The 22707-nt window shown below is 46.5% G+C and overlaps 8 protein-coding genes across 8 annotated transcripts; 6 read left to right on the plus strand and 2 right to left on the minus strand.

Annotated features, from left to right (window-relative positions):
- Positions 1-650: 650 nt before the first annotated feature.
- Positions 651-3417, minus strand: BDCG_01508 (uncharacterized protein). The gene is made up of 2 exons (XM_045417018.1): positions 1387-3417; positions 651-1241 (listed from the first exon to the last, which is right to left on the minus strand). Exon 1 carries the CDS (start codon positions 3326-3328, stop codon positions 3101-3103), a length of 228 nt encoding a protein of 75 aa, XP_045273950.1. The 5' UTR covers positions 3329-3417; the 3' UTR covers positions 651-1241; positions 1387-3100.
- Positions 3418-3986: 569 nt separating this feature from the next.
- On the plus strand, positions 3987-5245 carry BDCG_01509 (uncharacterized protein; the record flags this gene model as incomplete). Its single annotated transcript, XM_045417019.1, has 4 exons — positions 3987-4111; positions 4254-4489; positions 4542-4741; positions 5084-5245. 4 exons carry the CDS (start codon positions 3987-3989, stop codon positions 5243-5245), a joined length of 723 nt encoding a protein of 240 aa, XP_045273951.1.
- Positions 5246-7989: 2744 nt separating this feature from the next.
- On the plus strand, positions 7990-8568 carry BDCG_01510 (uncharacterized protein; the record flags this gene model as incomplete). Its single annotated transcript, XM_045417020.1, has 2 exons — positions 7990-8040; positions 8236-8568. 2 exons carry the CDS (start codon positions 7990-7992, stop codon positions 8566-8568), a joined length of 384 nt encoding a protein of 127 aa, XP_045273952.1.
- Positions 8569-9907: 1339 nt separating this feature from the next.
- On the minus strand, positions 9908-11085 carry BDCG_16374 (uncharacterized protein). Its single transcript, XM_045425617.1, has 3 exons — positions 10976-11085; positions 10734-10912; positions 9908-10668 (listed from the first exon to the last, which is right to left on the minus strand). Exons 2-3 carry the CDS (start codon positions 10755-10757, stop codon positions 10369-10371), a joined length of 324 nt encoding a protein of 107 aa, XP_045279620.1. The 5' UTR covers positions 10758-10912; positions 10976-11085; the 3' UTR covers positions 9908-10368.
- A 527-nt stretch (positions 11086-11612) lies between these two features.
- Positions 11613-11792, plus strand: BDCG_16375 (myb-like DNA-binding protein FlbD; the record flags this gene model as incomplete). The annotated part of the gene is made up of 1 exon (XM_045425618.1): positions 11613-11792. One exon carries the CDS (start codon positions 11613-11615, stop codon positions 11790-11792), a length of 180 nt encoding a protein of 59 aa, XP_045279621.1.
- Positions 11793-11817: 25 nt separating this feature from the next.
- Positions 11818-12777, plus strand: BDCG_16376 (uncharacterized protein; the record flags this gene model as incomplete). The annotated part of the gene is made up of 1 exon (XM_045425619.1): positions 11818-12777. The coding sequence occupies one exon, from the start codon at positions 11818-11820 to the stop codon at positions 12775-12777; it is 960 nt and encodes a 319-aa protein (XP_045279622.1).
- Positions 12778-16514: 3737 nt separating this feature from the next.
- On the plus strand, positions 16515-18517 carry BDCG_01512 (uncharacterized protein). The gene has a single exon (XM_045417021.1). It carries the CDS (start codon positions 16992-16994, stop codon positions 17796-17798), a length of 807 nt encoding a protein of 268 aa, XP_045273953.1. The 5' UTR covers positions 16515-16991; the 3' UTR covers positions 17799-18517.
- Positions 18518-18917: 400 nt separating this feature from the next.
- On the plus strand, positions 18918-22675 carry BDCG_01513 (arsenical-resistance protein). The gene is made up of 6 exons (XM_045417022.1): positions 18918-20022; positions 20096-20350; positions 20405-21084; positions 21164-21306; positions 21374-21460; positions 21549-22675. Exons 3-6 carry the CDS (start codon positions 20805-20807, stop codon positions 22203-22205), a joined length of 1167 nt encoding a protein of 388 aa, XP_045273954.1. The 5' UTR covers positions 18918-20022; positions 20096-20350; positions 20405-20804; the 3' UTR covers positions 22206-22675.
- The last annotated feature ends 32 nt before the right edge of the window (positions 22676-22707 follow it).

Here is a 22707-nt window from a genome sequence, read left to right on the forward strand (position 1 = left end):
AATGTTTGAGAAATGGAGATCAAAACCCTGGACAAGGCTGTCCAAGGTATCAAACCAAAATAAAGGAAAAGGAGAGAAAAACCAAAACAGCCTGCCCCGTCCTCCACACCATGCTCGCCGATAATGTACGCTGTATGTATGTTCTTAGTGGAGTCCATCAGCAGCTGAAATAGGGCGTCAAGTGGATCATTTATCGAACAAATCGGGAACCCCGAGGCAGGGGGATTATTGATTCACGACGGGTGTGTGGAAGGGGTTCGTTGATCGTGCAACATGGCTGGCTGCCCAAGCAGGGCCACCTAACGTGTGATGTTTATGGAGTCTGTTTCTTGAATTGGCTGGCAGGTTGGTGAAAAGTAAAAAAAAAGCCCCTTCGACAGTCCTCGTATGGCAGGTGTGAGGTGAGCTAACTACGGATACACCCTGTCTAGTTTGTGTACTGGGATCAACCCCTCTCGATCGCCAACGGCGGCCTCCTGTTGGACCATATCTGATCCATGTGGCTACCTGTGCATCGGGTTTAAACAAGGTTGAAGCAGGCCCAACTATCGGGTTTTCAGCTCCAGTGCCAAACTACATTTCTCTTCACCTACCTATCCGCTTTAGTCCACACCGTAGTTACCCGCTCCTGTGGATTCTCTATTCTATTACTTGCTCTGGATAGGGAAACATAACCATACCGAGGAAGACATGCATGTAGCATCCTAGCTCCAGAAATCCGACTGACTATTCGTTCTTGCTATCATAACTGTAACGTCCATCCGGCGGCAAGAGATTTTAATTTTGCCACCGTATTTCTTTTCCTAAAGACTGGATGAGAATACGTCACGCCTACATGTGGCATTGTCGGAGTTGGTTAAAAAGAAAAAAAAGAAACCGTTTTGCATAATTAAGCCACAATGTGGTATTTTACATGTCCAGTAACTATCCGACTAATTGTGCATACAAGCTAGGAGGGAACAATTAACGTGCCCTTGAGAATAAAGCCAACGGACATACGTGCATCGCATCGTTGCATGTGTCAGCCCTTTCCGACCGACCATCATTTCTCATCCTGATCCTGCTCAACGGTGAAAATAATAAATACCAGCCTAACAGGGGAGGGGGGGTTTCTGAACGAATGCCACCGTTTGCTGGACGTCCGTCCTGTATGTTCTCCTTGTGGTCTAGATGTGGGTCGACTCGCTTGTCTTGAAGACCGTTTTCTTAGTTACTACACATATTGGCTGGGGTATCTGGGTCTACCATTATTAGCGACCGGAAGTTAGACCGTTAAAAAGCACTGAAATGGGCGCATTTCTCGTCTAACCCACGTTTTGAAAGCAGGCAACTTTCTATGCGTTCCTTCCCTTTTGGGAGTAAGGTTTAGGACCGGCTGAGGCTTACCGACTGGAGTTTTTGATGAGGAAAATTGATCGTCAACCTTTTTTTCCCCCCATCTTTTCGACAGAACCGGGATCAGTTGTTGAGGGCGCGCTGGCTCGCATGTGCAGGATGTCAGCAAATCCAGAGCCCCAGAACTTGGAAGCAAGGACGTGGTACTTGGGTGGGCTTCTATCTTCTTGCACAATTTTCTCCGCTTTCATCAGAAAATGATTTGAGCAGAGCTACGGAGTAGAGTTGCTGATGAATCGTCTCCGCCCGTTTTCTCTGCTAGCTAGCACCTTGAGATTTATCCGAGCCACCAACCAATCGCTTATCGAGGCGAAGAGATCGCTTTAGAACACGCTAATAAAACCATAGCCACAAAGCTTCCCCCTCATGGCATGGTCGTCGCTTCCATCACTTGGGAACATCGTGCAGTGTCTAGTCCTTGATTTGAAATGTCACAATCCCCTCATCGATCAGCTGGTTCGTGAACAAGAAAACTATCCAGCCAAGGTGACCCTGTTGGAAGCTGCCTTAGCGTGACGCAACTGTTGCAAAAGCGCGAGTAACTGTTGGGGGTCCCGGGTCCCGGGTCCCCCTACCATCAGTGCACACTGGTGGTGATTGAGCTCTTTTGCCCCAGTGGCCCAACAGGTTATGAGGCCCTTTAGCATTGAGTCCCACTGGGTGTGTGCCAACATGCTACACAGGTTCAAAGCCAGGAAGGATTAAAAACCCCAACATCAAGATCTTGCCTGGACAAATTCAGTGCCGCATGGAGAGTCAGAGAGGCCCTAGGAGTGAGCCCTAGGAGTGATCTCAGAGAGTTCACTGAGAGGAGCTAGTGCTCTGTGGTAGCTGGCACGGGGGGGATATTGGGGGGGCCCCAGGTCCCCTCTACTATCAGTGCACTTAACAGGAGCAGATCTAAATTGCTATTTTTAGGAACTAGTCGGCAACCGCTTTTCTCCCCCTCCCAAAACGGAAAATTCAGGAGAAAGCCGGGGTGAATGTTGCTGGGTTTAACCCGAACTATCAAAATGGAAGCGATAACACGATTATTGAGCTTAGCTCCAGCTTTCGCCAACCCAGGTTACAGGAGTCTTTTGGAGTATGAAAGTACGATACGCGTATATTTTCCCTCCTCCCCCTCCGCTTGTTCACCAGCCAGAGGGGGGCGCCGTGCCTACTATCAATGATGGTTTCCTTCAGCTTGAATACATTCCATCGGAAGGACATTTCTCCGCCCGTAGTCTGCGAGAGAGCGTTGAATGACCTTTCAGGCGATAGCAATGCACGACAAACACAGAATCTAGAATGGCTTGGACAATGTGCACCAGAAATGGTGGAAGCTAAGGCATGGAGGGAGATGCCTCTATCAAACAGGGTTCATTCCTCCTGTTCGCGCTGCGATTATTGAGCCAAGATATGGGGCCCGTGTTCACGTTTTTTGGAAACCATTACTGCAGTGTGGCCAGACGTTGACAATGAAGGATTGTAGCTAGGTTAGAAGGGGTTGCAGTACACCCAGTGAGCTTTTCTGCGAGGTAGACATGTGTGCAGATTGTTTACTTGTCCGTGTTACTCCGCTGAAAGGTAGCCGGCTGGTGTGTGTGACGTGGCAAAATCTGGAGAATGTGATAAGGCTGTGGCAGTACAGTACTGCATTCGGAAATTCACTGCGCCATTCATGTGTGCGGGATGTACGCACTCAATAAGTTACGAGGAGATATCACGTTGTGCATCTCAGTGGCAAGTGTCCGATAGTAGGCATGTACATGCACATGTATAGGATGCCTAAGGCTTGTGATTGCTCTGCCAGATCTGAGCGCATACTTACTTCCCTCCTGTGATCGAAGCCCTCGACTGAGATGATCCAACTTCCGTGGAATACAGCCAATTGCGAACCTGCCAAGCCAACTGGTTCCTCAGTATCTCTTAGCCGATAGGTGGTAGGCATCTCGTTCGGTTGCCTCGAAATCAATAGCACAATGCCAATAAATGGATTCAGGAGATGTGGTTGGCTGAAATATGGATAAACGAATGGCTAAATGTAGGTTAGCGGGTGAGCTACGAAGGGGAATAGGCGACGGAAAAGGTGGTTACAGCTCATGTGCTGAGAAATAGATCTAGGGAGGAGAGCTAAACAGCATCTAGGGGTGGCAAGATTTGTCAAATTATCCCTCCAAGGGGTTTTTGAAGAGAACATACAGGGGTAGTTTCTCAGGGTTGGTTTTGAAAATTACCTCTTTTTTTTTGGCAAAAAGGGGGATGAATATACCAGGGCATCCGAGATGCGCGCAGCGAAAGCCATGCTGTTGGTATCCGCCTTTGAAACAATATAGGATAGGTAGTTATTCTTCGGCATAGTTGTAGCTGATGGCATTCCGTTGGGAGAGAGGAGTCGGAAGACGACATGGCCAAACACCGGCCAAAACCAACAACTTCGAACTCAAAGAGTTCTGCATCCGTGCATCCACAAGACTTGACACCGCTAGTCTAACTATTCATTCTGATCCTCATGATAAAAATGAGCCTGGCTTGGGCACTCCCCCGCATGGAACCGGCTTTGCACAGGCACAACGAATCTCCAGCACTCTGTACTGTCCAATATCAAAATGGCGGCATTTAGACCTCGGCCAGTCAATGCACATTGGTTCATCCTAGTACTTGAGAAGTTGAGAGCCCCTGAGGGACAGGACAGATGTGACAAATCTTTTCTTTTGGGGTCGATCCGCTTCATGTTTGCGTGACTGTGTCCTCATCCTGATAATATCCATCGGTAATCGCCGCAAAGAGGAGCATATCATTACCTCTCTTCAAACAAAAAAAAAAAAAAAACCCGTCTACGCCACTCGCGGCGGGTTGCGCTAACGATCCGCCAGTCAAATTTTCGAGGGACTCGAGCCCGGCGGACTGGCGACTTTGCGCGTGTCAAAGCATCGCGCTTTGGCAGTCATCAGCAGCCATCATCAGTATAAAATATCCGGTCAAGCTCCGCCTCGAAAATTGGACTCAGTTTTACCAACCAATGATATCGCCTCTACAGATGGGACCAAGGTCATCAGCCAATTATTGGTGCTCTCTGGAAAACGGTTTTTCGAAGAACCTTTTAAGGTTTGTAAGGTTGAGCAGGTTTTGTCCGAATAATTGTTATTTGCGCCGTCTGCTAGTTCGAGGTCTCAGGGCAATATTCAACGACCACATCGCTTTTGGCCTGAGCGTCTATGCGGCAACCCATTTCAACAACAATGAAAGTCAGGTTGGGTTCGGCTTTGAAAAAGATGCGCAAGGGAGGAGAACAATTGTCAGAGCTGGCCTGGAATTATTTCATATCCTGGAAGCAGCTGAGATCGATTGCAGAGAGCCAATAGTAAGCAAGGCGCCTCAGCGAAGCCTGAAATTTTCCTAGCCTGCCTCAGGCGGCAAATTGTGGCGTCCGCAACTCTTCCTTCGCAGTTCCACTCTGATCAGCCACAAGTGATCCACCGAGGCGTTGGCGGTTGAATGCTGCTAGGTGATGTGGAATACCAGACGCCCCGCAGCCGATCCTCAACGAGTGGTCAACACGATGCCACCTAGGTGTCGTTGCTCAAACAAAATTCGAAAGCCATTATTGGCCAATCCCATGCGTGATGGATAGTTGTATGTACCTAGGTATATCTAAGCTAAGACGCCACTGATTCCACCAATTGGTCCGGCTAAAGAACTGCAGTCAGCAATATCTTCAGCACCCCTCAGGAAATTTAATCGAACTATAGTCGCATCACTACAAGCGCGCCAGCGATTATCCCTCGCCAGAGAACGACTGGATGATTTGGTGGCCCAGCTCCAGTTGTGCCGGCGGGCCAGACCTGCTGTCAATATTGCTCAATAGTGATTCGACAAATCTTTTCGCGTGCACGGACTGGGAGACTTTTTTTTTTTACTTTGACTTTTAAAGTGCAACGGTGCAGTTCTAGCGCTCCACCACTCAGATGCTTTCCCCATAGCTCCTCAAACACTCAAGTCACGGCCCACGGGAGTACAATACCCCAAGGCCAGCTCGGTTTTCCTCGGCTAAGAGGATGCTCGAGAAAGAAAGCTTCTCTTTCCACTACTGCCGCCATCTGCCACATCATGTATGTTCCCGATTCGTGCAGGATGAACCTCATATTAAAAGCCGATCGTTCGATTCCTTTTATTCTTCCGACCCTGCAATAATATCCTCAATTATGCATGGGTTTGACGAACGGTTGCGCTTGGTGCGGTGTGCTAAACAATAATTGCTTTTAGGTCCATATGGCTTGGGGATCAAGCTTCCAATTTCCTGAAATGGAATAGCAACTCTCATGAGGTTGAAAGAATGAGAACATAAAGCATGGTGACCCATGTTGCTGCCATGCATGGATTGAAGGGGGGTTACGCATAGTATTGAGAAGAATACCTAGTACTTTGGGTGAGGAGTAGCGAATTACTGGGACCAAAACCGCTCGGCAAATCATCAGGGGAGAACAGCAACCCAGGTCAGCGGCTTTAAAGACCAATAATAACCTAATAGTTTCAGCAGATAACATGAGGAGCGAGAAAGAAATTGTCTTGGATACCCGTTTTCCAGTTTACCTTCAATGGTCTCTGCAGCAGATCGCTTTTTTTCTTTTTAGAAGGCCTCAGATCTGAAAAATGCGGAGTCGTTGATTACTTTCTGCCAGAAGCAACTGAACCGGGGGAGCCGTTGGTTCCAATAATGGTTGCATCCACCAAGCAAGGCACCTGGAAACGGCTCCTATAACCCGGGCGTATGGAGGATTTACTAACTACGGTTGCAAAATAACGACCGTCATCATTTCCGACTTTGGCCCAACTAAAACGCATGATCAATGCTTCAATGGCCATTCGAGGAGGACCATGAATTGATGCGAATGGCAGGCCCCCAGGCGGCTAAATCGTACCAGGATAATTTGACATTGAGCATGGAACTAAGGCGGATTACCAGTAGAATTGAGGAAACCAGCTCTCGCAACGTATGCGTAAAACAACTTTTGATTTTCTTAGTCAACAAGCATTGCAACGCCAATAAGCACTAGCAAGCCTCCACCATCCCAAACGCAACGGCTGAGTTGACGATTCTCGATATGGCCCTGTCGGAACACTCGGTCTCTTCCCCCTCCCGAGAAGGAGAAGAGGGAGTGATCATATCAAGGAAGCCTCATCCAATCAGCCGCTAGTATAAGTGTCTCGGGACGTTTTCATGACCTGCATCTGCACAGAATATAGGTGTGAACTAGCTGTTGGGACTCCTAGCTCAATCAACTCTCCTTGCGTGTCAAGGGGATGATTCCGTGGCCAGTGGGGGAACTATCATAGTATCGCGCAAAAAAAGCCCCATCAACACGACACCTTGGAAAAGAGGCATTGGTTCAGCATGGAGAAATCCTACAATCTGGTAATGAGGGGGCCGGGTTCCCAGGTTATATCCCTTCTTCCTTTCTCTCGAGTCTCTGCTAGTAATTTCTCTCGCCGCATTCCAGGGTAGAGACCGTCAACACTCTGATAGCAGTGAAACCGACTTTGGTTTGGAAACTTCCCGAAGCAGATAGCCAGAAAACAAGGTGATGCTTGATAGCTAATTAGCACAGATAAAATACGCCTTAAGTCGGAGTTAAATCCCTCGCTATGCTACTATGGCGGTCTAAGAAGCTAGCCTAGGTATGGATGATGCGCTGATCACTTTATTACAGGCCCATGTAACATCATGTCAGTGGTAGCAAAAAGAGTGGATTTTCCTTTTGCAGCCACAGTGAAGGCTCGGTAATGTGTATCGATTTTGTGGTGATGGCTCAACACACCCCCAGGAAATATACAGTCTTCGCCTGATAAATGATGATAATGATAGATATATTTGCACGTCTACCTGCACATTTAAGACGTGCAGCATATTAGCGACCAGAAATCGTTTTCTACGCAGTCTAGTGACAAAACATAGCCTGATTTAGCTACACAGCTCAGATTGACCCTGAGTTTCATGGTCGAATAAGAACCGGGCACCATATCCCTGCAAACTCAGACGGTCTATGACGATTGATTAAGCGATCTTCCCCGCCTAGTTAGCGCTTGAGGGTCGCCGGCTGGCACTAAAAGTCGTTCAATTTCGAATTTTTGAATGTTCGATCTACCCGATCAGAAACTGATGTTTTCTCGGCGCAGCAACGCTTGTTGCTAGCTTGCTCCACAGGAATGGCTGGCCTGCTGGTCATCTCACGCTAAGGGTGATGGCTGGCTGAAACGGTTGAAAATCGCATGGAAACTCCGCGCTGTAAAACAACGCCTTTTTCCCTCTTAGCTTTCATTTCTTTTTCCTGTGAGTGGAATCAATTGCACTGGAGTGGAAGTCGTTGGGACAGTTGCCACCAGCACCAGAGAAAGAATTCATGCGCAGGAACAGGGGTCTTTTTGAGTCGCTTGTCTCTACTACGGACTGGGCCAAAGTTTGCGAGTATCTCAATTGAGGGGGGGCGAATTGGATTTCTGTCTCGCAGTGTCTAGTTGTGGCTGTGACCACTGACCAGCAACATACCCTGGTCAGCTCAAAAAGTTGCGTTCTTCTAGGCTACGGTTGTGGTTGTGTCAACTTCACCGAACATGTCAAGGAAAAGAGAAAGAGATTCGGAGCAATCAGCCATCCCTCTAAAAGTATGTACAGTAGTTACATTACATGTACGGAGTACCATCCATCCGTCCCTGAGCAGAATTAGGGCCCCAGCCATTGGCCGCTCGGTCCAGGACTCTGGTGTGGCACCTCGACCAAATCACGTATATCTCGGCATCATCATCCATTATTGGCTGCGCTCTCGAGCTCCGGTATCGACGCTAACTGGCTGTTGTTAGGCTTTGCTGCCTTTGGACCCCACCCACTGGCGCCCTTGGTCTCTATTCCTGGGGCTAATAAATCCTTGTGATGTTCAAGCGGGTGAGCCGTGGAAGGGCCAGGGAGATCCTCCTTTTTCATATTCTCTCGATTTTCGCAAAACATCCTTTGGCGCCCGGAGGCTCGCACCAGCGCCAGATCCATGCACCCGAGCCACAGTGAGATCAGGAGAGAAAGGGGAGGGAAGGGAAAAAAAAGCGATCGCCATCCTCAAGCCGGCTTTGGTCCTTTCTCAAAGCATTGCGGCTTTACAAGCTGTTGGTAGCAACGGGTTTGCTTGTGCTCTAAGTTAACTGTTAATCCCTGGATTTCGTCTGAGCCCCATCCTTTTTTAGGCCTAGTCCTTCTTTCTTAAGTTATTTTTGAAATCAATGTGAATCATAATTTGTGTATTGGATTATTTTTTCCTCAGAGCCCCGTCATCGAGCACAGTACATGCTCCCCAATGCCCTCCAGGCCAAATATGGCAGCATTGTCCGCTTTGAAATCGGCCCCCAGACTTCGCAACAAGGCCATGAAATTGCGCAACTTAACCACGAACGGGTAATTGGAATGCAATCGTACTGATGAAACTTTGTATGACGGCCAGCTTTGATGGAAAGATGACTATTACCACCCCCTTGCTGCTGAATAATGAATCAAACCCTTTTGATGAGCTGGACTCAAAACCAAAATTTCCAAGTTTTCCTTTCACTTTTTTTTTCTTTCTCTTAGATCTCAGCATCATTTATTTCCATCACGAAGCGTTTCAGGAAGTTAAGAATTGTCATTGACGTAGTTGACGTAAAGAAATCGGACTTGGCTATTCCGTATAGTATCTGGACATACTATGGACAGTACCCTGTTTGACACCAGCCACCCAACCCCACCAACCCAACAACAAACAGCCAGCTACCAAAGCAAGGTTGTCAGTCCCGTTGCTCTTCTTCCTCCTGCCAACAGTGTTTATCAATCGGTTCTGGGAGTTTGACGGTAATGCAAGAAAGCCATCACCAACCCAGCCCACCCGAGATCTCCCTGTGAAAGAGGCGAAGCCGATGGTGGGTTCGAGTCAAAGAACCACGCTATTCTCAAACATGGGTATATGCTGCTTTGTATGACCCCGGGGAGGGGGAGGGGGGGAGAATAATAATAATAGTGTTGGGCGGCGTTTCCGAATCATCGTGCAAGCATGGCTGGCCCCCTGCATGCCTGAAGTGAACATGAGGATTGCGATAGTTCCACGCCTTACTTTCTTCCTCCTCCTCCTCTCCTCAGAGAAACGAGAGTGGCTGGGATACTGTGCCGATTCCTGGCAGATTTCTGTATGTACTGTACTTACTTGTACCTTCGGCCCCTAGTACGCATTTGTCAGATTATCACGTAGCAAAGAGTGAACAGCGTAACCAAAAGAAGAACAAGAAGAAGGAAAGTAAAAAAAAGCAAAGGGGTTCTTCCCGTCGGCTGCACCCTGTCACTGGGACTGGGAAGAAAACAGGGGGTTAGAACTTAGCAGGAGGAGGGAAGAAGTTAAGTTACCATTAATCATGTTACCAGACCATCGAGCCCAGACGCAGGGCGTTTCTTTTTTTTTTATTTATTTATTTTTTTTTATTTTTTTTTTTTTGCTTTTATATTATTATTGTTATAATATCGTCTCCTTTTTTTCGCTTCGTTTTGCTAGCTCAAGCGCAATGGAATCCTGACCCACGGCCCCTTAGCCGCTAGACTGCCAGTCTGCCAGTCGCAATGGTCCGCCTCAACCGTATTTCGTGCACAACATCCATTTTGCTAGCCTACCCTTGTTGCGAATCATCGCATCCCTGTTTTACGATGGCAAAACGCAAGTCCCCACGATCTGGAAAAGGTGTGTCCGTGTGTGTGCCATAAGGAGTGACAGCCAACCGGCGTATGGTATCATTGGTAGAGGCTGTTACTGTACGTAACGACCGGCGGGAACCTGGGCCTTCAACCCACAAGTCGATGAAACTAACTGCTGAATCAGTTTTGAGCTTTGTGGTTCCTGTTCTTGCTCCCTTTTTTTTTTTGGCTTTCTTTAATAATATTTTATGCTTTATGCTTCTTTTTTCTTTTTTTTTTTCTTTTTTTTTTTTTTAAACAGTGCATGGCTCGGCTTCGTTGGGTGGTTGGTGGGAACCCTCCTTTTTTGACTTTTGCCCCCGTTCCCTGTCTCGTCTCTGAGTTCGATGTTGGCTTGGATCCCCCAAAACGGACGACGTAAAGTTAAACTGTGTACGACTAAAACTGTGTGAAGGTGGTAGTAGGTATGTATAAGGTGTGCAGGCATTGCAGGCACGAGAGGTGTGTTTTCTGCATGTGGCTATTATGTATCGTGCAAGTAGTCTGCAAAATACATACATGGCATCATCATCATCAGCATCATCATCATCACTCTGTGTGTGTGTAGTTAGTCTGTCTGTGTCTGCGCACGTATCCAAGTACATGTACATGTACATACAAGGCGCATATTCTCGTCTGGCATCTGCTTCAGCTGTTATCTATCCAACTCTCCCCTCCCCAACCCCCCCCTTTCAGGTTGAGGAGTTACATGATACATGCAAGGAGGAGGGACATAGGCCCTGCTCTGCCTTGTCTCCCCCCCAACATGTCTTCTTTTGCATTTCCTAAAAAGGGTCCCTTGTTTGCTTCTTGTATCAGAAAAGCCGAAGAAACTTCCAGTTTGCATGCTTCAAAACGTACCTTCAAGCGCTTCTTTTACATCTGCAGTGTTGTTTGAAGATCCATTTTCGCCTCGTGTCTTAAAAAGACTCAAGCGTGACGATCTCAGATCGAATCTGGCTTGTGGGGTTCTGTCATCAGCAGCAGGAAAAACAAAGCAAAAAGAAACTTTGATAACTAACTAACTCCCCTTCCTTCGCCCCAAGGCCCTAAATCAGGTTGGTCTAGTTTCGTACACTTGTATCGGCTTGTTCTGTCCGGCGCACTATATATGAATCCGCCCACGCCCACCGCCCACTCGTGAGTTGAGACGCTTTTCCCCTCTTGCGCACTCCGCCGAGTGAGTGGGTGCTTTGCTTTACTTCTTCTTGTCCTAGCCACGCCCCATCCATCTATATAATAATTTATTATCATGATAATACCCTCCCATTATTACTCCCCCTTTAACTATAGACCTACCTATCTATATCTATTTCACGTAATTATTGTATTATTGGGCAGGGAGACTAATTCGCTCCTGCTTAGAATTAATACTTACATCTTCTTCACCCTTCTCCTCCTGAAACCACAGTGGAGCTACGCTTCTATTGGCGGGACTATCAAAGCAATTGTTTTATACCCGACCATACTTGGTCCTTTTGTGCAATCCTTTGGAACGATGGCTCCGGCTCAACGACGAGGGCCTTGGGTACCTGAGGAGGATCAAACATTACTGCAGCTGGTACGCAGTCAAGGTCCGAATAACTGGGTGCGCATCTCACAGCACATGCAATATCGATCACCCAAGCAATGCAGAGAACGATTTCACCAGAATCTGAAACCTACACTTGAATCATGAGCCTATCTCGGTTGAGGAGGGCCTGATGATCGAGAGGATGGTGCACGAGATGGGAAAGCGATGGGCGGAAATTGCACGAAGACTAGGGAACCGAAGCGACAATGCCGTTAAGAACTGGTGGAATGGATCGATGAACCGGAAAAGGCGGGGATTAGCAATTCAAGCCAGAGAGAGCCTTACGCCATCTTCCCGCACATTGAACGGTCGAGTCGAACCTCCTTACCCCAAAAGTTCCATGGCGATACACGGCCCGTGTGATCGAAGCCATTACCAGGATCCGAACTTTTCCACTCGAACATCGTCCTGGGTGTCGGTTTCTCAACGTGGGCAGCAGCAACTCCCTCCCAAATTGCTATGCCCTGAGGCCGACGGAAGGCAACGAAGGGAGCCATGTTCGTCGACTGAGTATGAATACGGATCTCCACTGGGATGGTCGAGGCAGATGCTTGACCACCGGTCTCCGATCAGAAACCACCGCCATCTCAGTCCAATCGTCACATATATGCCTCCTACGCATACGGAATTACCTCTCATGTGTTCTCCTTCTACCTCCGAAATGTCAAACTCGACCTCAGCCGGTCCACCCTCAATGGTTTCTGATCACAATTCCATCTGTTCTGCATCTCCTCGAACCGCAGCATCCCCTTCGCTAAATCCAGTGCCTGTCGAAATTCACCCAGGACAAGACGAACGGCGTAGAGGCAGTGCCCCGACCTGTCGATCACCTCCCAACCCGACAGGCCATGACGAAAATTACCACAGCTCTAAAAACGCTGAATATCACCTGGAACCAGCGGTTCCACGCCGATGGGCCCCAGATATCCCTGCTGCATACCCTCAGGAACCTTCACGGCCCCCGCATTGGAAGCACCAACACTCTAATTCCGCCCCTCATAACCAGCTTCCTCCGGCTTCAGAGCCGCGAGCTCATGTCCCATCCCCACCTCGAGACTCGAGAATGGGGCTTGAGACGCTGTTAAATTAATACCCACCTGATTCAACCTTCCAAATTTCTTTACATACTTCATCTCATTTTTAATGAAGCTTTGTAATTTTTCCTTGTTTCGCAATTTTCCTTTGTTGCTGAAATTTCCTTTTGGGTTTCCGCTAGTCGGCGGGGTGTATTTTTGGTCGGCATTTTGTTGTTTTCATCATTCTTTTGGCCAATACGATACGAGGGGAATATGGATTTCTTTCTTTTTTCATATATCACCAGCGCATAATGCCTACCATCTATCTACATCATGATTGCTATATTTTCCTATCTTTTCCTTGCTTGATATGCGGCTTCTAGAGAGCCGCCCGCCGAAAGCGTTCTTTTCTTTCGCGTTATTCTGCACATATACGTTTGAAATTATTTCAGTACATATTTGTTTTTAATTTCCTTGTGTTACTGGCGGAAATGGCATTTGCTCGTGGATTTGGGACGAGCCCGGTGGAAAAAGTATAAGGGCTGGCGGGCGGCATTTGTTTTCTGCTATTTTCACCCTATTTTAACCATCAATTATATTTTCTCTTTACCAGCCCCTTGTTGGGTTTTAATTTATATATCTATTTTCATTTTTCACGCTGCTATCTTGTATTACCACCATTATATCCTTGTCACCACTATTTAAAATTTAATATGTACTGTACCAGCCAGTACATGCATTGTGTTTTTTAACTTTCAATCTCGGGTTGACAGATTCGAAAGTTCAAAAGATCTTCTGAACCCTTCCATGCCACATGCCGGTAGCTCTAACCGCGGTGTTATCTAACTCCAGTCAGTTACCTCATTCTTGAGAACTTACCCTTTCATTCCCTTGCTTACTCAAATCTGACTTGTTCTACAAAACTCACTTCTGTCTACATTGGTTGCCCGCAGCCGCCACGAAACGCCCCATAACCATTCTTTCCTCCGAACTTTACCCTCAGAAAGGCGCGGCGGGATTAAACGGTGTTTGAATCTTTAGAATCAAACTACACTATACCTAATCGCCCTCCCCTTTGGCACGCAGGGCGGCATTTCAAAACGGCATTGGAGACGAGCCACCCTCTAACCCTCCCCCTTCCCACCCAACGTGTCTTCTTTGTTCGCTCCTTGTTCCTCGTTTCGCCGTTTCTGCCATTCCGAAACGAATAAGCGGCTCTTCGTTTTTGCTGATCTTCGCATATTCCGAAGCATGGGCTGCAGCTCTAACCTCGGCGGATTTAAAATAGTTAACCAACCCACGGAGAAACAACGCCCAGAGCCAAAAAGTAAAAATAAAATATCGGAACTGCAACCTCCAGTTTCTTCCTGTCCACTAAGTTAACTAACAAAGCCGCTATGGCATTACTAATAGTTGTGTGTTAGCTAACTAACCCTGTTGCTTTCTCTCCTTCTCATTCCCAAGCCCTTTCCAAGGCTCAGCCCAGCTAACTCCTGCACTACATGTACGCAAATTGCATCTCCTCGTATATGCGTCTGCTGTGGAAGGCTGTAAGAGGGGAAAGAGAACAAGGCAATCGATCCGTTGTCTGATAAACAAACACTCCATCATGAGAGCTCTCGTATATGTAAGTCTGTACTGTCTGTGCCTCTGTATGTATTGAGCCATTTACTTTCCGAAGGACTTAGGCCCTCTTTTCCCCGTAACACAAGACGCACAGAGGGGGAGCGTGGAGAACTCTGGCACATATTTTATGCGGTGTAACCGTCGGCATTTTCCTATTAATTCCTTTATTTAAATATATATATATATTATATATATATATTGTTTTAAAATGGTTTTTATTTGTCGTTACTCGTTACGGAGTAATTAGAAGCAAGAAATGGGAAATAAAAGGCAAAAGGAAAACCACTGGAGTTTCCTCCATACATTTGGTAACTAACGACGTGTTACTTGGATTGAGTGCACTAGATCTACTTCCTTCCTGCAAACTGCCCGTTTGGGTTTCTTGTTTTCAGGCGCCCAGATCTGTCAAAGGGGAGAGGGCTTTGGTGCAATTATTCCGTAAAACAAAACCTTTTACTCGCTATTTTTAATAGCTTCACTTTATCCCGTTTATTTGTACGCCGAAGGGTCTCCGAGAAGTCGGGTTCATGCCAAGCACTTGCTCTGTTCTCATTGTATGTATGTACACTTTTGTAGAAAAAGTAAGTAGTGATTGTTACCACTATGAGTATTATTGCATACCTCAATTCGTCAGCTGCTTGTTCAATTTGCATTTTTTATGTCTCATATTGTTGTATGAATATCGGCTCTTAGTAGTACCCATTGATATCAAACGGTAACAATAGCGATACATGATAGAAATGACAAAGGTTGGCGGGACATTTTGTCTCCGGTCCCATCCGTAATTCTTGTTCAAGATGGAAACAAACGGCATTCAGTTTCCGTTTTTGGAATACGGGGTGTCTTCTGTCAATGGCGGGGTTAGTTCGCGTTCTTCTGGGGGGCAGCTTGGGGGTGGGGGGGGGGTCCTTGCGTCCTACTTAAACCACTATAATTGTTGCGCCAGGATAAATGATTTCAACGGCCGAGGGAGATGGAGGCTAGACCTATCAAAAAAGTTGCATTATCTATTTAATCTCTTATCTCCATTAGGATTATCAAATTGTTGAACACGCTTCAGCGATCACGCCCGAGTCTGTGTAGCGGTTTTTATTTTTATTTTTATTTTTTTTTTTTGTGCATCGGTGCACAGAAGCGTGGAATGTACCGATACAATGCGTAGAGCTCTAAGTTACGGAGTAGGCTCTCGGACTTTTTTTTACGCAGGTAGCAGGTAACCAGCCATATTGCCCAAGGCCCTACGCCGTTTGGATGATAATAAAATAGTTAGCGGGGTTTCGCGTTCATAGAGGTGATATGATGAGATGATTGGGATGTGTTCAGGCGATTGCAATATTCCGTTTCTCCCCTCCCTTTTCGCCAACCAACCCAGATGAAGCGGGAGGGACGGACAAGGTCAGTTTATCCTCAGTCATGTACATGTACACTACTTCCATTATCGACGATGCAAAGAAGTGTACTGAAACTCGTGCTAGGTGGTCCATGCTGGGCATATTTATGACGTTACACACTGTCTACACCTTTTCTAGAGTAATAGTTGGGCCGATAAGGGACACAGAACACATTGAGCACCCCATTCCGCGTCTGGAACCATTGTGTGCGGGAGCCAGGGTAAGGCGGATAAGCCCGCAGTGATCATACCTTCCTCGGATTGGGCCAGGATAGTTCCGTTCCGTCCGTGGGGAAATAAAACGGTATAATGTAACATGTAAAAAAATGGCATTGGCAGTCGAATCGCATTATTCATGCACAGAATCGAATATGATGTCAGACAGACGAGAGCATTACGAGTATAGGGAAGATGTGATAAGAGACATGGGTTTACGGCAGGGACTCAAACGAGGCCACGTTTTCAGAATGCAGCTTGCTCGAAAAAGCGTTTATTCTCGGTCTATAACAACAGAGTAAGGCGTTTGCATCCTCTTTTCTTCCCGCTACGCTATGTTTACATGTTTACTTGCCCAGAATCTGATAGAGGTTCAATAAAATAGAGTTCGAGATGTGGAGAGCTTCTTCGGTGGAGCATCATCATACGAATCCTAATTGGCCTAAACATCCAGAGAACTGATTAAGGTGTACCAAGGGCAATGCTAGCGCAACTTAATTTGGACGTTGGAGATCCTCCGCTCCCGCCCGTTCGAGATGGTGGGTTCTGCCTCGTGTGTCAGAGTCTGTGAGCGTACAACCTATATCAAGCGGTTGTATATCTGTGTTTGGCATTTGCATGGCTTTTCCCGGGAGTACGAAAACTTCCTATCGAAATACCCCTTTGGGACGGCGCCCCCTTTCCTGTGGAACTCTCCAACGCTTTTGCTTGCTAGACCCAGGGCGCTTAACATTGCCACGCCTGATGACAAACAGTGTATCTCAAGGCCCTCCACATGACAAAATGCTATCCAAGCCATGATATACTGCACGTTCCTTATCGAGTCAGTTGTGCTACTTTGTTGGCAATTAGTACATGACGTAGGTGGGGGTACCTCATAATCTTACCGCTCAAGGCTCGATTAGGCAGTTCGACACTGTCCTTTTTGTGCTCCATTCAAAATATTTCGGCGAATGATATTCTACCACCGCCGGATTTTGGAGTGCCAAAATTATACATGCGCATAGTAACGGGTGTATAGCTTTTTACATCCAATTCTGGACCGGAGATGGGTCAATGGAAGCAAAGACCGAGCAAGCAGTTAGCCGCAACAAACGAACGCCACGGTCCATTCAACGAATTTTTAAGCTTTATCTTTCATTGGTCCAATTTACCCCGCGAGGTGATAACCAAAAGATCAGCCCTGGGGAACAAAGAAACCTTCGGCGGATAGTGGCTGAAGAACCCTGGTTCTGGGACCAACGGGTCAACGCCCATGGGAATCTGCGCCTGAACTGCTCTCGGGGGACGCCCAGAAGTTGTATTGTTCCAGATATCTTTCACTCATGCGCACCTTGCATAGGAACCAGGAAACAAGGGTACAGCGTACAGCCGATTACAGGTGAGAAATACCCTAGTGGCTGTCACGAGAATGTAGACCCAATCAGGGTATTTGCTGTTGTGCCTTGCATATCACGACGGGTGGAGATGATAGGTTGGAAAATTAACCTGGCGAGGCCAATCCTCTTCCACTCTTTGCTCCATGAGCCATTTTTGGAGGACGGGGGAGGGAAAAGAAACGGTAAAACCAATTCAGCTATGTATTGTCGTTTTTATTCTGCCAATTATCCATGCTCCAGCCGTCAATCACCATGCCGGTTAACAATAGCTGCTTGCATGTACATGTACATGTACGTTCGCATGGCGAGGAAGATAATGCACATGAACGGCCTCGCGACTATTTACCCCCGTTTGACTGATGCACGATTCACTACGCGATGGCCGAAATTCTTCTTTGAAGGAGCTGACATACAGCTGACAGCTATCCGGGCATCGGCTATTGCCACGCATTCTGTCATTGCGTACTCTCTCAGTCCATACTAGAGATCGAGGCCTCTTTCTGGATCTTTTCCAAATTTGTCAGCGGTAATTCACGGATTGGAGATCTCCAATTAACCTGGTATTCGGAGCCGTTTTCCGCTCCCATAGTCATGGAGCTGGATAATACCAGTTTTTCGGTGTGGCTAAACGCTATCTCTCTTTGGGTATTCAATGAGCCGGAGACAGAGAAAATGAAAGTCAAGCCTAACTTCCAAAGTTCTTTCTTTGGTTCGATTGAACTCACTATGTTTTTGTCTTCTGTGACTTTGGTCAAACAAGTATTAAAGAGGTCTGAATACTTGGGGCTCTTCGCACTACTTTCGCAATGCGAGCAGACCAGTGAGCAGGGCCAGGTAGCGAATAATATCTATTTCCACCTATATAGTTACAGATGTTTGGTAGGCTGACATATAGTTCGATGGTCTCAAATAGCAATTTCCGACTGAGTCGCTAGTTGTTTTGTATTTGTGGCTTTGTATACAACGAATCCTTTGAAACTTGGTAGTAAAAGATTATCAAAATTATCAAAGATGTTGAGTTTCGGGGGAAATCACCAACTCTGTCCGTGCGACTGAGAATAGGATTACGGCAAAATTCTTTTCATTATCAAAAAAATTTCCTATTCACAAGCTTTATTGCGCCATGAATGAACAGGCTTCTGTTTCATTGATATCTGTATGTTATGAGAAACTTATCAATCTACGAGCTTTATTGCGCCATCAGTTGAGGACGATCATTCTATTCAAGAGCTTACTGAACAATTTCCTCTTTTGACTTGTCAGCTGCGTACCTAGAACCTCTGTATACACTACCCGGAAAACCAGAGTTTTCTGGATTCGTCATCTAACTATTCATGATTCGCAAAATGGTTTCCGAATATTTCTTCGACATACACGAACATGCAATACAGGTAGATTTTTAACGGTTCTGTTCCCGTATTAACTGCCTAGCTCTCATCCAGCGTTGAAGGTGCAAGGAATCCTAGTAAACAAAGTTCATACTATTACAACATAAAAACTTTATTTTTACTCGCCGCTTACTTTATTTAGTATCTTAACTACCTCATGACTAAAGCTTAAATTCTGAGAAACCAGCAACAAAGCAAGATTAACGGCTGTTTCCCGACGGGCAGCTGACTAACTACAAGAAAAGAGCTGCATCAACCCTAAGATCAGTCACCTGAGGAGCACGTCAATCCAGTTCGAAAACCCGTTGCTCAGAAGAAAATCGTTTCTCACTAATGGACTAATGGCCCAGATGTTAATATGCCATCCTCGTGAAGCCAGGACTGACGGATTGTCGATACCCTCCCAGTGCCACCCAGTGAGACAAGGCATAACGTACCCATAAAGCGCGGCATGAGAGATTCCATCTCAAGGTGCCAGGCAATCCACCTCGGGATGGGCGAAAAAGCCTCGACTCCCACAGCGTTTGTGATTGAATCAGCATTCTCCACGCCGCCGACTTGGCTAACGTACGTTCCATTTTAGCCAGCAAGATACCACTCACTATCGAATGTACACGTCGTACACTATGCCTTCCCACAATTTCAATCACTCTGAACGGACGAACATTTATTACGTCAATGAAATAGAGAGAGTGTATCCGCCCCCACACGCAGCCACTGATGTGATTAAACAACATCCGTCCGGAGAGCGTCCGATGACGTTTGGGAAAACTTGTTGGATGGTCGACGCCACTTAGTGCTATAGGTTCAAAGATAGATGGTGCGCTTGAAATCAGGCTTTTTAGGGACTTGTTCGTAGTTGGACCTCGAAGAAAGAAGCACAACAAGTACATTCATGCGTGCTCCGTTCCTAGGTATGCGTGAGAAAGATATAGACATAGAACGGAGTTTGGAACATATGATACCTAGCCAGCAGTCTCCGGCATCAAATCAGTTTTGCAACGATGCCATATGCCCGCCAAACTTCTAACTTCTACGAGGTGGGAGAAAAATGATGTGGGTCATGTCCACCCGAAAGTACGCGCGCTTGAGCAGCTGAGCAGCTGAGTATCTGTTGTGATGGTCGTATCTGGGTATTACTAGAGCGACATACGCAGTAGGAAGCTAGTAAGGTTCTGCATGCCATGAAGGCCTCATCTGGAAATCAATTGCGTATTCATAGTATTTGTTCTCCTGTTACGTGACTCCAGACGAACGAGTTGTCGAGAAAAGTCGGCTTACCTAGGTTTAGAAATGCATTTATATCAAATAAAAAGAAAGGTATGGTCAACTTACCACTAGAAAGAACATTCGCACAGCAAATCGTAGCCAACATTTAACTTTCCCATGGCAGAAGTTCTATTCGCATCCATCTCTGAGTGGACTTATCCTCCCAACTCCAAATAGTTCGATTACTCGCTCACAGACAAGACTCACAATTGGAAAATAAACTATTTATCGGCGCAATCTGCGTTAATGTTGAGACAGGTAATCTCAGACGCCTTATTCTGTACCTCACAATCATTGCATTTGCAGGTCGATAAGCGAAATGTCCCATACAAAACAGCCATCATTCGACCAAAGAAAGAGCCTCACAACGCGAAATCCTGTAAGGAATGACATTTCCTCCCTTTTTCTTCTCAGACGCTCACAGTACAAGCAGCAACTCATACTTGTAGACGTTGGCTTTGATGCACGTGGGCGGAATATGAATGATAAACTCGGCTATCTCCCCCCTTAGTGACTATGCCCTTAGTTCGACAAACCAAATGCTTTTGGTGAGCTATCTTCGTTCCGGGCAGGTCCCTCGGGCATTTTCAGGCTTGTAGTAGATGCGTTGTTGTTGTGTCCTGAAAAAAAAAATTTAAGGTTGCAACCTAGTGGGTGTCAGTGAGCTGAACAGCCAATCATGGCTCCTGAGTGACAATCCACCACACGAAGGAGTATATGTATGATGCATTAGTACATGTACATCCACGATTTCATATTCCCTTACTTTGAAAAGTTCACAGCTGTTTCCTATTCCTGGGTCAAACCAAGATTTTTGTCGTCTTTAACTCACCATGTCCCCTTCAGGACATGACACCAATACAGATGAAACACAGATAAATAATCCTCAGGGAATAGTAGAGTCTTCACAACCCAACGTCGAAAAACAGGGCATCGTCGAACCGGACAAGGCTGTCAAGGTGTCCTTGTTTAAGGGCCTTGGGATTCTCGATCGATTTCTTGCACTATGGATATTCCTTGCGATGGCAATCGGCATTATCCTTGGTAATTTTGTCCCCAACACTGGTCCAGCGTTGAGAAAAGGAACATTTGTTGGTGTTTCCGTCCCCATTGGTATGTTCAGGGCATGGCTTTCTTTTCATTTTTCCTTTACCTTCCGTTTCTTTTAGCCAGGTGCTGATGAGGTTTTAAGCAATTGGTCTTTTGGTCATGATGTACCCGATCCTATGCAAAGTGCGCTATGAATCTTTGCACCGCCTCTTCCAAACTCGCCAAATATGGATCCAGATTTCTTTCAGCATTTTTGTCAATTGGGTCATTGCCCCCTTATTAATGGCAAGTGTCGCACCCTCTCTCGTGTGGTCAACAGAACATAGTGGCTAATATGCCATGTCGTCTTTAGTTGGCTTTGGCTTGGGCTTTTTTGCCAGATAAACCGGAGCTTAGAGAGGGTCTTATTATTGTTGGGTTGGCAAGATGCATAGCAATGGTGGGTAGAGGAAAACTCCACCATTATAGCAATTCACGCAAGCTCCGGTTAAAGCTAACGGGTTGGCATCGTGTTCCGTAAACTGTAGGTTTTAATTTGGACGGCCCTTTCTGGCGGTGACGGCGAATATTGTGCTATCCTCGTGGCTGTCAATTCGCTGCTTCAAATGGTCCTCTTCGCGCCACTTGCTATTCTTTTCATCAATATAATCGGCAATTCTGGCAGCCAAGCCACACTATCTTACTCGACTGCAGCCAAAAGTGTTGCAGTTTTCCTTGGAATCCCACTTGGAGCTGCGATCGTGACTCGATTTAGTCTACGGAAACTAGTCGGTCCGGCTTGGTATGAATCCACGCTCTTGAAGTGGATGAGTCCATGGTCTCTCATAGGCCTCCTCTTCACCATCTTCGTGCTGTTTGCCTCCCAGGGTCGGCAGGTTGTTCATCAGATAGTTTCAGTCGTCAGAGTCTCGGCTCCTTTGATTGTCTATTTCGTCATCGTATTCTTTGCGACTTTATTCGTCACCTACAAACTTGGGTTTGGTTACAAACTCTCTTCCACGCAGAGTTTTACTGCCGCCAGCAATAATTTTGAGCTCGCCATTGCTGTTTCTGTTGCGACATTTGGACCCAACAGCAACCAGGCTCTAGCATCAACCGTCGGACCACTGATCGAGGTGCCAGTGTTGCTCGGCCTAGTTTACGTTGTTAAAGCAATCGCGAATCGGGTGGGTTGGAAAGATTGACATTGGAGAAGCCCCTTCGAACATTCGAAAGGATAGGAAAATAGGAGTTGGCTTTGGTCATTGTGACAGTGTTAGATAATGGTTTTCTCAGCGCGAAGGTACTTTCAGGCCTTGATTTGATAATCTAGCGGTTAATGGAGAGACATAAATGTCATTACCGAAATGAATATAAGTAGACTCCAGCGATACACACCTGATTTCACTCTCCCCCATTGGCTGATAATGATTATATGCCCTGTGCCATTTCTAGTTCAATATAGCTAGAAGGTTAATAATTATTTGAGCGACAAAAGGGCGGCCATCCTCCAACCCTGAGAAAGCATTGGGCCCAATCGATAACCATGTAAATTAGTCGAATGACAAGGGTAATTACCGGGTGCCATTTGTGTAGAACATTGGGGCAAAAGAGCTCAATCATCATCATGCTATGGCAACAGTTTATGGTTACTTTGTCTCTCTTCTGGTTTGAAATTTTGAGTTGACTGTTCTGCAAGCCCTTAGG

The sequence above is a fragment of the Blastomyces dermatitidis genome, assembly GCF_000003525.1.
Source record: "Blastomyces dermatitidis ER-3 genomic scaffold supercont1.2, whole genome shotgun sequence".
Taxonomy (NCBI): domain Eukaryota; kingdom Fungi; phylum Ascomycota; class Eurotiomycetes; order Onygenales; family Ajellomycetaceae; genus Blastomyces; species Blastomyces dermatitidis.